The sequence below is a fragment of the Orcinus orca genome, chromosome 14 (genome assembly GCF_937001465.1).
Source record: "Orcinus orca chromosome 14, mOrcOrc1.1, whole genome shotgun sequence".
Lineage (NCBI taxonomy): Eukaryota > Metazoa > Chordata > Mammalia > Artiodactyla > Delphinidae > Orcinus > Orcinus orca.
In genome coordinates, this window is record NC_064572.1 from 59,172,415 (window position 1) to 59,186,258 (window position 13,844).

At 41.0% G+C, this 13,844-nt stretch overlaps 1 protein-coding gene across 1 annotated transcript in view; it reads left to right on the forward strand.

Moving 5' to 3' along the window:
* The window catches only part of CC2D2B (coiled-coil and C2 domain containing 2B), a 100,468-nt gene extending 96,476 nt beyond the window's left edge, over positions 1-3,992 (forward strand). Inside the window, exon 36 of the mRNA XM_049696888.1 lies at positions 1,849-3,992. Within this exon, the coding sequence (XP_049552845.1) occupies positions 1,849-2,037 (189 nt within the window). The 3' untranslated portion in view covers positions 2,038-3,992. The remainder of the gene's footprint in view (positions 1-1,848) is intronic.
* The last annotated feature ends 9,852 nt before the right edge of the window (positions 3,993-13,844 follow it).

Genomic DNA, 13,844 nt, shown 5'->3' on the forward strand with positions numbered 1-13,844 from the left:
GTTTTATCTATGTTATTAATTGCCAGATGATACTAATCTTAAGTAGCCCTGAAATGCCTTTTATCTTGATCTTAGGTGATACATGCTATGGCATTAAAATGCATTTACTTATAGACTGAGAAATTTCAAATGTAGTGAGTAACTAGTACCATGACCAGATTGCATGACATTTTCTTGGAATCAGTTTTTTAATGTATAAACCACAAACTTTGGAAAGAGATACCCAAAAGGAAACCACTTGCAACTAAGAAACTAAAAAATGATTTCTAGATGGTAGTAATAGAATGGATTCCATGTCCTTGCTTCTGGGCAAGAGGACTAAGGCAAGCTTTAATATCTTCTACATGCAAATTATTCTCAAATTTATACATCCAGCCTGGACTTCTGACCTCCTCTCATATATTCACCAGCACATTTGACATCATCATGGCTGGTAGAAAGGCACTTCAAACTCAGTTAAGTCCATAATCAGACATGGTGGGCATCTGGTGTATTGTTAGGGTCCTTCTTTTCTTCCCCTATGATACCCTTAGTTCTGGAATCCTCTCACCTCCTTTTCCCTATGAATTGTTCCAGTGGGTTTTTGGAAGCCCCAGCCTCTCAAGAGTGATATTCCTTCCCCCTACTATCCCGTAGACTAGAAGATGTCTCCTCGGGAAACCCTCTAAGAGAAGAAAGGAAGGAATCTGTTGGGAGTTTATACTCAGGCTGCCAGGGAGGGATCTGCAGGCACTATTCATTCATGAATAGGGAGGAAGTTGTTTTGCTTTCTTTTTAATAGAATTAGGGGGTAAAGAGATAAGCAAAGCATAGTTAAGTATAAGCCAAGGTTTAAAAGTTGGAGTTCCTTTGTAAAATTATCTGCTATTTAATAACACACATTCATAAACCTAGACCAAATCCTGCAGCTTGGGTTCAAATCCTGGCTCAACCACTCATTAACTTTGACCAGATTGCCTAACTTCTCTATACCTTCTACCCCACGGCTCAAGATAAACAGGGATAAAAAAAGTTACCTGCTTTGTGGTTGTGGTGAGGATTAAGTGAGCTGCTTAACCATAGCACCCAGCACTTAATAAATGTTAACTATTATTTGTATCCTGTGTGGCAGCCATTGTGCTAGACACTTGGGGTTATGACAGTAAACAAGACAGATACAATCTGGAGCATTCACAGAGACTGTGGGCTAGTTTGAGAAATAGACCAGAAAACGAGTAATTGCAGTATATTTTATTAAATAAGCTAGGAAAGGACAGTGTCCTGTGCAACCACAAGAGAAGAGCACATCAACAGATTTAAAGATCAGGAAAAGCCTCCTGAAGTAAGCAAACTAAGTCTTGAAAGAAGCTAATGACTGTCCTTCGTATATTCTTAAATAGATAATTTTACATGGGACCATGTTCCGTACCCTTTAATCCTGTCATATGGTTATCAATAAATATAAACTGAATCAATGTTAAATAAATTCTTCCAAAGTGCTCCCTTAAATCTGTCACTTATAAGATCAAGGTTTCCTTGTTGGCAGTTTGCGATTCCAGAAAGGGTGCAAATATGTGGAATGTTAAGTGTGCAGGCTCTGGCATTAGACAGACCCGGTTCTGCTCCTCTCTCTGTAAAGTGGGGATTATAACAAAGCCTACCTCATAGGGTTGTTTGAGGATTAAATATGTATGTGAAGTATTTAGCATTGTGCCTAGAACATAGTAAGCACCCACAAAATGATAACTATTATTATTATTTTATGACTTCCATTTCTTTGAGGCTTCTGTAATCTCTTTGCATCCAGTAATTCTCCATCACCTACGTGACCGTAATGTGGTTTGACGTGTTATTCTGCCATTTGTCTAGGTCGCAGGATTTCCTATCCAGATGCCATACACTGATGTACAGTCAGTTATTGATGCTGTGTATCAAACTGGAATTCATTCCTCTGAATTTCCTCAGACAGAATTTGCTCTAGCTGTGTATATTCACCCCTACCCAAACAACATATTATCTGTTTGGGTCTATTTGGCTTCATTAGCGCGGTATCAGTGAAAAGGAATAAGGGAAAAGGGAAAGATTGTACATAGCCCCCCGCCCAACCAGAAGCCAAACTTTTCTAGTACTTAGGATTTTCCTATTTATCCTCAAATCCAGACAGGTGTGAGCCCAATTTTTGGTTCACTTATAGAGTTGGGCACAAGACTCACTCCCTGAGTCTTTGAGGACAAGCATAAATGACCTCCTCACCGGAGACCTCGTCAGGGAGGACACTTTGGGAAGTCTGGCGCCTTGGGTCGCTGTCTACGGTAGGTCTTATTCTGGGAAAGAAGCAATTCTGACTTCTCTCTGAGCCAGTGTTACTCAAATTGGGGGCCCCACACCACCTCCATCAAAATCACCCGGAAAGCCTTATTGAAAATGCAGAATCCCACATCCCACCCAGGACCTACTAAATGGGGATCTCTGGGAGTACAGCTCCAGAACCTACATTATTTTAAACAAGCTCCCCAGGTAACTCTCTTGACCAGTTAAGAGTGAGAACCTTACCTTATAGAGTGTTGTCTTTACTGAAGTGAGGCTAGTACATCTGATGCTGGTTCTGATGGAATTCCAGGCAGAAGTTATTCAAATAGAAACCCAAGGTCATTGCTTCTCGTGAGGTAAAAGATTATTTCACTGGTTAAGAATAAGAGGGAAATATGCCATGTTGGGTTGAGGACCGCTCTGGCGGCTTCTCAAAAATTTTCTCTTCAGATGCCACTGACCTGAAGTCATTTCATCTCCAAGTATTTGGAAGGGACTCCCAGGAAACACTACCTAAATGCTTTCCTGATTCTGTGACAAAGGGAAAAAATGGTCTTACCAAATCCCAGAGCTCCTTTTTTTCTTAATGAGCAGCCCCCCATTCTGCCTCTGGCACTTTTCTGCTGCTTCTCTTTCACAACGGTGCCCCCAAGGAGACCCATCTAGGGCCTCAAGAAAGAGTGGATAGGTATCTAAGTAGGAAACACTGTACTTTCTTGTATTTGATTGTTCTGTGCTTCATTGAGAAGAGTATTCATACAGTTTATTTAAATGTTACATAACAACTTATTTTTTTTAATCAAAAGATACAGATTTCCAAAGGTTTTATATGATGAGAGCAGTTTTATATGAGGTAAAAGTCATAAAAAGAAAATTCACTTCTCCTGCTGTAGTAGCACTGGGGCTTCTTGAGTCACTCCCACAAGCAGAGAGCAGAGACCCCAAATTCATCCTCAGGGAACCCTCAGTCTGTATCCCCTCCCCCAATATACCTGCATAGGTTGATGCCAGAGAAGGCCTCATTTATTTGCAGGGTGTTAGTCTCAGACCAAACTCAAGATTACTAGAAGAGTAGAAAGAGTGGGTATGTGGGTAAAGAGAATGCTTTCTCTGCAAGGTTAAAACCTAGTTATATATGTCCTCTGACATGCATGAGAAAAATGATCAGAATTTTTGTTTTTATTTGAATGTTTGTGTTTAAATGCTAAAGGAAGTTTTGTTATTAACAAGTCTCCCACACTGATTGGGGTAGCACAAAATTGTATCTATGAAAAGACAAGTTTGCCAAAGAAATGCTGAATTCATGCAGTTCATTTTTGTGACACACTGAATGTTTACATAGCTATTTTGTTAATCGTTTGTGGTTTTAGAATTGATAGGCCACTTGAGAGTAAGGTAGAAAGTGTTCATAGGCACGTGTGTATTGTATTCTGTATTATATGCATTTTTAAATATGTGTATGTGTTTCTCAACTAAAAATTTTTCCTAAAAATTGTGATTGTCTATAATGAACCAATTTTTTCATTTTACTGTTTTAAAAATACATGATATTAAATGTAACATGCAATTATAAAATTCTATGAATCGTTCCACAAGTAATTACAAAGCATCCATTATGTACCAGACACTTTATATGTGCTGGAGGACAGTAGTGAAAAGACATTCTTACAAGGGAAGTTTACATTCTTACAAGGGAAACAGCTCAGAAGCAAATAAACAGTAAGTAAGTGAGATCATTTCAGGATATGATGAGTGCTATAAAGCAGTGGTCCTCAACCTTTTTGGCACCAGGGACCGGTTTCGTGGAAGACAATTTTTCCACGGACGGCGGTGGGGGAGTGGAGGGGGTGGGGTGGGATGGCTCAGGCGGTAATGCGAGCAGCGGGGAGCGGCAGATGAAGCTTCGCTCACTCGCCCACCGCTCACCTCCTGCTTGGTGGCCCGGTTCCTAACAGGCCGCTGACGGGAGGCTGGGGACTCCTGCTATAAAGGAAGCAAAAAGGTTGGCATGATGGAGAAGGACTTTGTTGGGGATGGAGGATATAAGCAGTGTAGTGAGGGAAGGCCTCTCCACGGAGATAATGTTTGAGCGGAGATTTAAAAGATGATTTATCAAATAGAATTGCATTCAGTTGCATGTAACAGAAACCTAATCACAGTAGCGTAACCAAATAGGGATTATACAACTGCCAAGTGTGAAGGAGGCAGTCCAACTCTAGTGCAGTAGCTCTGTGATGTCAGAAGTGTACTAATCTTCATCCGTCTTCTTCACCACCTCTAAGGAGACTTCTATCCTCTTTCTCAGTGGCTCTCAAACTTCAGCATGCCTAAGAGTCACCTGAAGACTTTGTTGAAACACAGATTGCTGGGCCTAACCTTCAGAGTTACTGATTCAGTGGGATCTGGGGTGGGGCCTGATAATTTGCATTTATAACAAGTTCCCAGGTGATACTGAGACTGCTGACCTGGGAACCACAGAGGCCATAGCCTCGCAGTCATTTTCATGGCAAGAAAATGCAGAAAGGGAAGGAGGAGGTAGAAAAGGCCTCTGGTTTAGCTCTTTTAAAAGGCTTTCCGGGAGGCTGTGTCCAGTAACTTCTACTTACATTCCATTGGCCAGAATTGCATCACTCCTAGCCACAAGAGAGGCCAGAGATGAAGTATTTTAAATGGACATATTGCTCTCCCAGTAAAATCAGGGTTCTGTTGGTGAGGAAGTAGGGGAGGATGGCTATTGGGTAGGCATCTGTGACTTCCACAGTTGAGAGGAAGCCAGTCATGCAGAGACCTGTGGCAAAAGCATTTCAGGCAGAGGAGACTGCAATTACAAAGGCCTCTAGTCCAGAAAGAGACTTATATGGAGAGGGAAGGGTAGTAGCACATAAGGTTGGAGAGGTAGACAAGGACCAGATCGCACAGGTCATGGTAAAGCGTTTGTATTTTATTTAAAGTATAATAGCAAATCAATCATTGAAAAATTTTAGGTAACCGAATAAAGTAGTAGTTTTCCTTTTTTATATTTGAGAATACTTTAAAATTATTTTTAGAGGGACTTATTTTTTGTGCATAAAAATGATCATGTTTTAAAGTGCAGGTTTTCTTTTTCTTTTCCTTTTCTGCTTGGGTCGCTGTCCTACTATTCTCCCCTCCTCCACCCACATTATTCACTCCACCCACCCCCTTACCAACAGGTATCTTCCACTTACCAACATTCTCATGTATACATATATACATATATGCATATGTTCCCGTTTGTTTTATAAAAATGGGACCACATTGTGTATGCTTTCCTGCATGTTATTTTTCTCCTTCAAAAATAGTGAGAATACTGCAAGTAAACTAATTCATTCTTCTTAAAACATCCATATTATTCTAAAGTGTGGGCAGGACCACTACGTGCACTTAAGCAGTTTGTGTGCCACACAACTCACAATTTATGTGCAAGGGCCCCTGGAGTTGTATATTATGTGACAGCCCTGGTTGTGAATATTATCTATTATAGTTTATTCATCATTCTCCTACCGATAAGAATAACTTCTGATCCAGTTGATCAAAGTGTTGTTTAGTTTTTCTATATCCTTGCTGTTTTTCTGTATACTAGTTCTATCAGTTACTGAGAGAGGAGAATTGAAGTTGCCAACTGTAATTATGAGTTTGTCCATTTCTTCTTTTAGTTCTATCAGTTTTTGCTCCATGTATTTTGAAACTCTGCTGTTAGATGCACACAGATTTAGAATTTATGTCTTCTTGGTGAATTAACCCATTTATCATTGTGCAATGTTCCTCTTTATCCTTAGCAATTTTCTTTGCTCTGAACTCTATTTTGGCTGATGTTTATATAGCCACTCCACCTTCTTTGGATTAGTGTTTACCTGGTGTATATATTTTCATCTTTTAATTTTTTATTTTATTTTATTTTTTTGCGGCACGCAGGCCTCTCATTGCTGCGGCCCCTCCCACTGCGGAGCACAGGCTCCGGACGCACAGGCCCAGCGGCCATGGCTCACGGGCCCAGCCGCTCCGCGGCATGTGGGATCCTCCCAGACCGGGGCACGAACCCGCGTTCCCTGCATCGGCAGGCAGACTCTCAACCACTGCGCCACCAGGGAAGCCCCTCATCTTTTTATTTTTAATGTATCTATATAATTATATTTGAAGTGAGTTTTTTGTAGATAGCATATAGTTGGGTTATGTTTTCTTTTTTAATACCTTTCGACAATTTCTTTTTTAATTGGAATATTTAGACTGTTTACACTTAATACAATTATTTATGTTTGGACTTAGGTCTACCATTTTATTATTTGTATTCCATTTGTTCCATCTGTTTTTGTCCCACTGTTTTCTCTTTCCTACATTATTAGGTTATTTGAACATTTCTTAGCATTTCATTTTAATATATCTATTATTATTATTATTATTTTATTTATTTATTTATTTTTTGCAGTACGCGGGCCTCTCACTGTTGTGGCCTCTCCCGTTGCAGAGCACAGGCTCCGGATGCGCAGGTTCAGCGGCCATGGCTCACTGGCCCAGCCGCTCCGCGGCTTGTGGGATCCTCCCAGACTGGGGCACGAACCTGTGTCCCCTGCATCGGCAGGAGGACTCTCAACCACTGCGCCACCAGGGAAGCCCCTATTATATTTTTTACTATACATTTTTGTATATATTTTTTAAAGTTTCTTTGAGGATTGTAGTATACATAGTTAACTTTTCACAGTCTACTTAGAATTTTTTTTTTTACCACTTTAAGTGGATTGTAGAGCTATTACCACCTTATATGTTTCTTTTTTTTTTTTAGATTTTTTTTTCCTTTTTATTTTTTTATTTATTTATTTTTTTTGCGGTACGCGGGCTTCTCACTGTTGTGGCCTCTCCCGTTGCGGAGCACAGGCTCCGGACGCGCAGGCTCAGCGGCCATGGCTCACGGGCCCAGCCGCTCCGCGTCATGTGGGATCCGGGGCACGAACCCGTGTCCCCTGCATCGGCAGGCGGACTCTCAACCACTGCGCCACCAGGGAAGCCCGCCTTTTTATTTTTTAAATTTTAATTTTATAATGGAGTATAGCTGATTTACAATGTTGTGTTTCTTTTGGGTGTACAGTAACTTGATTCACTTATACAGAGATATCTATATATTCTTTTTTTTTTCTTTTTCCTTTCTTTTTTTTAAATTGGGGTATAGTTGTTTTACAATGTTGTGTTAGTTTCTACTGTACAGCAAAGTGCAGTACCCTGTGCTATGCAGCAGGTTCTCATTAGTTATCTATTTTATATGTATTAGTGTATATATGTTAGTCCCAATCTCACAATTCATCCCACCCTCCTTTCCCCCCTTGGTGTCCATATGTTTGTTTTCTACATCTGTGTCTCTCTTTCTGCCTTGCAAACTGGTTCATCTGTACCATTTTTCTAGATTCCACAAATATGCATTAACATACTATATTTGTTTTTCTCTTTCTGACTTACTTCACTCCATATGACAGTCTCTAGGTCCATCCACATCTCTACAAATGACCCAATTTCGTTCTTTTTTATGGCTGAGTAGTATTCCATTGTATATATGTACCACACCTTCTTTACCATTTGTCTGCCGATAGATATTTAGGTTGCTTCCATCCACCTTATATGTTTCTTTACATTTCTGCCTTTATGCCATATATATATATTTTAATATAAAGAATTGTCTCATGCAATAATGAAGGCTGAGAAGTCCCAAGATCTGCAGTCGGCAAGCTAGAGACTGAGGGGAGCCAATGGCGTAAGTTCCAGTCTGAAAGCCAGGGGGCTCAAGACCCTCAAAGTGTCAGTGTTTTTGTTTGAGTTTGAAGGCTGATAAAGATCTGTGCCCCACCTCATAAGCAGTCAGGCAGGAGGAGTTCCTTCTCATTCACAGGAAGGTCTGCCTTTTTGTTGTATTCAGGCCTTCAGCTGATTGAATGAGGGCCACCCACATTAGGAAGGTGTGATATTATGATATAATAAATATATATTTGATCTTTGTCTCAGTTCTGACACAGAGCTTCTAAAACCCTTGGAATTTCCTGAGTGATGGGGGTGAGAGAATTATCTTTTGATATTCATACGCCCCTTTCAAGCATATACCTGAGTTCATGCTAACAAGGTACCTCTTGGTGGGCCCCTAGATAGCTTCAGGATGGGGGCTGGAACCAATGCGTGATTAATTAAATCACTGGCCATTGGTAATTAACTCAATATCCAACCTGTCCCCTTTCCCTGGAAGTCAGGGAATAGGGCTGAGAGTTCCAACCCTTTAAACACATATAAAGAAGAACTAATACTTAACCTTCTCAAACTATCCCCAAAAAATTGAAGAGGAGGGAAACTCCCAAAGTCATTCTATGAGGCCACCATTACCCTGATATCAAAATCAGACAAAGACACTAAAAAAAAGAAAAAGAAAATTCCAGGCCAGTGTCTCTGTTGAAGATAGATGCAAAGGTCCTCAAGAAAATATTAGCAAACAAATCATCAAGAAGATAGACAGATAGATAGACAGATGGATAGACATGTACTTGCCACCATTCTGTTACTTGGTTTCTGGTGGTTTTTGTAGTTCTTCTCTATTCTTTTCTTTTAGTTTCTTCCCTTGTGGTTTCTCTAGTGGTATGCTTGTGTTCCTTTCTCTCTAGTTTTTGGGTATCTATCGTAGGTTTTGATTTGTAGTTACCATGGGATTTATATATGTTGGCCTATAACTGTACCTACTTGTTTTAAACTGGTATTCATTTACGTTTAAACATATTCTAAAAGATCTACATTTTTTTACTCCTCTCTCCCGTTTTGTGTTTTTGATGTCATATTTTACATCTTCATGTTTATCCCTAAACTGTTTATTGTGTTTATAGTTGATTTTACAATTTGTGTCTTTTAATCTTTGTACTAGCTTATTTAAGTGGTTGATCCACAGCCTTTACTGTATATTTGCCTTTACTAGTGGGATTTTCCCTTTTCTATAACTTCTTACTTCTTGTTGTAGCCTTTTCTAGGGTCAGTTTAGGATTGATGAACTCTTTTAGTTTTTGCTTGTCTGAGAAGTCCTTTCTCTTTCCTTCAATTCTGAACGATAACTTTGCTGGGTAGAGTATCCTAAGTTGTAGGTTTTTCCCTCTCAAGACTTTAAATATATCATGCCACTTCCTTCTGGCTTGCAAAGTTTCTGCAGAAAAACCAGCTGATATAGCCTTATGAGGTTCCCTTTTGTATGACTCTTTGTTTTTCTCTTGCTGCCTTTAGAATTGTCTCTTTATCTTTTGCCATTTTAATTATTATATGTCTTGGTGTGGGTTTATTTGGGTTCATCTTGTTTGGGACTCTCTGCTTCCTGGACCTAGGCATCTGTTTCCTTCTTTAGGTTTGGGATTTTTTTCAGCCATTATTTTATCAAATACTTTTTGGCCCTTTACTCTCTCTCTTCTCCTTCTGGGAACCCTATGATGCAAGTGTTCATACACCTGATGCTGTCTTAGAGGTCCCTTAAACTGCTCTCATTTTTTTAAAATTTGTTTTTCTTTTTGTTGTTCTGATTTGGTGATTTCCATTATTCTATTTTCCAGATCACTTATGTGTTCTTCTGTATCACCTAGTCTGCTCTTAATTCCTAGTGTGTTTTTTTAATTTCAGTTATTGTATTCTTCAGTTCTGATTGGTTCTTTTTATATTTCTAGTTCCTTCCTAAAATTCTCAGTATGTTTCTTTATTCTTTTCCCTAGTTCCCTAGTTTTCCCTAGTTCTTATTACTAATATTTTGAACTCTTTATCTGGTAAATTATCTATCTCTTTTTCATTAATTGTTTTTTTCAGGTTTTTTATTTTTTCCTGTTATTTTGTTTGGAACAAATTCCTCTGGCTTCTCATTTTGCCTACCTTCCTCTGTCTCTATGAAATTACATGAGGGACTTCCCTGGTGGCACAGTGGTTAAGAATCCACCTGCCAATGCAGGGGACACAGGTTCGAGCCCTGGTCCAGGAAGATCCCACATGCCGTGGAGAAACTAAGCCCTTGCACCACAACTACTGAAGGCCGCATGCCTAGAGCCCGTGCTCCACAACAAGAGAAGCCACCGCCATGAAAAGCTTGCGTACAGCAATGAAGAGTAGCCCCCGCTCGTCGCAACTAGAGAAAGCCTGCGTGCAGCAACGAAGACCCAATGCAGCCATAGATAAATAGATAAATTTAATTTAAAAAAATTAGGTGAAACAGTTACCCATTCTAGTCTTAAAGGGTTGTCCTTGCATGGGAGCATTCCTCTGCAGTCTACACTTGGGATTCGGTGGGGGAGCTGGATCTGAAGTAAGCACAGGTCACGTCTTCCCCCCAGAGTGTGCTGGCAGCTATCACTTGGTGGGAGATGGGGCTGGAGGGGGACGGGCTAGAGCCTGAGCCAGGTGTGAGCCAGGGCTTCTCCTAACCTCAGTGGCTGTCACAGCCCTGTGGGGGCAATGGCAGGTCCCAAGGTACTGGAGCAGAAGCCCTGAGGGTTGGGTAGGAGCTGGTTCTGTTCCGTCTAGGTGTGCACTCTCCCTGCTCTCAGCAGCGTCTTTACCTTAGAGGGGAGCAGCACTAGAGCAAGGAGGGCTGGAGTGGGCTCCGGTGCAGGTTGGGGCTTGTGCTGGGGTGGTTCCAGCACACCAGTCATAGCTCAGGACAGCTCCCCATCCGCCACTTCCATGAGCACCAATAATGCCCACCCTTGCTCCATTCAGATGCAGTGCTGGGTCCAAGCTGGCCACTCTCCTGGGCACAGCAGCCTTCACCCTAGTGGGGAACTGCACTGAGGGTAGAGGTGCCAGAGCGGGTGCTTGGCATGGGCTGGGGCCCATGCTGGGGTGGTCATGGGAAACTGACCAGAGTCCTGGGCAGTTTCAGTCTGTTTCCTCTACCTTTTCCAGTAGTAAACAAGCATGGGTGCACTTTTCTTGAGCAGAGTCTAGGTTTCGTATAGCCCTCCTGTTAGTCCCACTGGTTTTCAAACCAGCTAAGGGAACTCTTCCTGGTGTCAGATCCCAGGGCCAGGGTGCCCAATATGTGGTTCAAACTGTTCACTCCCCAGGGAGGATCTCTGAGCCCTTGTAATCTCCCTCCTCTTCTGTGTCCCCTTCTAGGGGCACAGGTCCCAGTTCTCTTCCCTTCGTACCTGACTCTGTGTGGATCTTGCTTTACAGCCTTGGTTGTATAAGAGTCGTTCTGCCAATCTTCAGTTTGTTTTCAGTGAGAATTGCTCCACGTGTAGATGTATTTTCGATGTGTACGTGGAGGGGGGGAGCTCGTTGTCCTTCTATTCCAACATCTTAATCTCGGGCCACGCTGATATGCTTTAAATTTAAAACCTTTACAACTGGATAATGATCAGAGCTTTATGGGGAGTGTTAGGCCTCTTTCACTGTAGAGGACTTTGCAAAATGTCCTCTCATGTCTTTGCAAGAGCAAAGAACCTAAAATGTTAAAGTCAGAAGCAATCTCAGTCATCACTCAGTTCACTTTATAGATGAGGAGGGCAGTGACCTGCCTTAAGGCCACTCCACTAAAAAGCAACAAATCAAGAACCAAGAACCAGAGCCCAGGGCTTGTGACTTCAAGTCGTTTGCATCCAGTCGAATATCATGTAGACATTAAAGGAATTCTGGAGGTTCTGTTATGGAATGTTCACCAGAATATATCGTATGACAAAAGCTAGGGACACAACACGGTGTAATGTGTTACCATTTGTGACAAAATGGGGCAAGGAGATAATGTACATGCGTGGTTATAAATATCTGGATATCCCTGGAAGGAAAGAAAAGCAAATAGTAATAATGTTGCCTCTAGGAAGAACTGGGATCAAGGGAGGGAGGGAGAAATGCTAGTCACCGGATACAGTCTTCTACTGTTTGAATGGTTTACCTTTTGCATGCATTCATTTGAATAATGAGTGAATTGTTTAAATAAACAATTTAAAATCAGTAGCTTTTCACTGTCTAAAGTTCAGGGAGTTAAAAAAACTCTGCAGACTCTGGTACCCGCTCATCTCTTGCCAAGCCCATCTTGTGCCTTATGCTGCAGGCACATGGGTTCCTTGCAGTTTCCTTACTCCGCTCATTAAGTAGAAGTTCTGCCTTTTTAACTGCTTTTAAGACTTCCTATCTCCTCTTCACTCCAGGCATACCCTGTCCTTCATGTTCATTCCAAACATGCCTTTCCCTTAGGGCCTTTGCATTTACTGTTCTCTCTGCCTGGAACACTCAGCCTCCAGATATCTGCATGCTCCCTAACCTCCCTCGGGACTTGGCATACCCTACTTATCATAAAACAATGTCCACCCGCTGTCACTTTCGTTTCTCTTTTTATGTTTATTTTTCTTCATAGCACTTGTCACTATGTGACTTTGTTTGTTGTTGCTGTTCACTTATTCTCATTAGAATATAAACTGTATTCTATATAGGGAGCAGACTCTATTTTATTTAGGAATTAAGTAAATACCTAAATTGTATCCAGCTTGCCCTAAAGGAATGAATGAAGAAATGTAATAAACCTGAATTTTGCATTTTAGGGACACATTGGGAAAATTATATATATATACTCTCTCACACACAGACACACGCACACACACGCTAAAACGAATACACATACACATTCCAGTCCTTTTATCATATCCAGAAATCCAGAAATTGTGAGAATGATTTCTGAACACATATCTCCCAGTGAAAAACAGCTTGAAAGTAGAAGCCATGAGAGACAGCCTACTTATTAAACTGATGATTATAGTCTGTGACCCATTCTTCTGAAAGTGTTCTTAAATAGGCTCTGGACATTTAAGTTACTGGGAAGCCAAATTATTGTCATAAAGTTGCTTAGGGCACATGAATTGGAACCTGAGGAGGTAGGTACTATTTAAATGCCATTATAAATGGCATGGAGCTTTCAGCCTGACGTGGCCATCTCCTCTCTAGGAAACTAAGATAGGCCAAGGCAGCCTCTCCCCGAATGATGCTGGGCTAGACTGGGCTCTGCCAACTTCTGCTTCTGAGTTTTCCTTGTCTTGCCATTGGTTCCTGAAGCCCCACTCTCCTGAGCATAAGCATTGTGTCACGTGGCTCACACACATATTTGTAGCTGTTCTTCAAGTATATGAAGAGGTCATAACTGAAACTCAGATTCGTTCAACATACATTCATTACTTAATTGTAGATCTCTATCATGCATCTTTTGGGACAAAGGATTCCAAGTAAAAGGGTTAGGGTTTCATGATTTATTTTTTAATATTTAAAGAGGTTGATGTACATTCTCAGAAGTGAGGAACACTGTCCTGGTCTGACCATCTACTTCTGTTGTGATATTCCACTAAACAAGTTAAAGTACAGTTGATTAGATTTCACACTTAAGGTCTTACATCACCTTAACTGGAGTTTTTCTACAGTTTTTTTTTCCTGATTTACGACCACAGATGGTTAATTACATCCGCTACAGATTTGACAAGCTAGGTTACTAAAGGTAATCTTCACCGCCTTCATTCAAAGCTTTGGGAATCTCTAAAGCAAAGGAAATATGGAGGACGAAG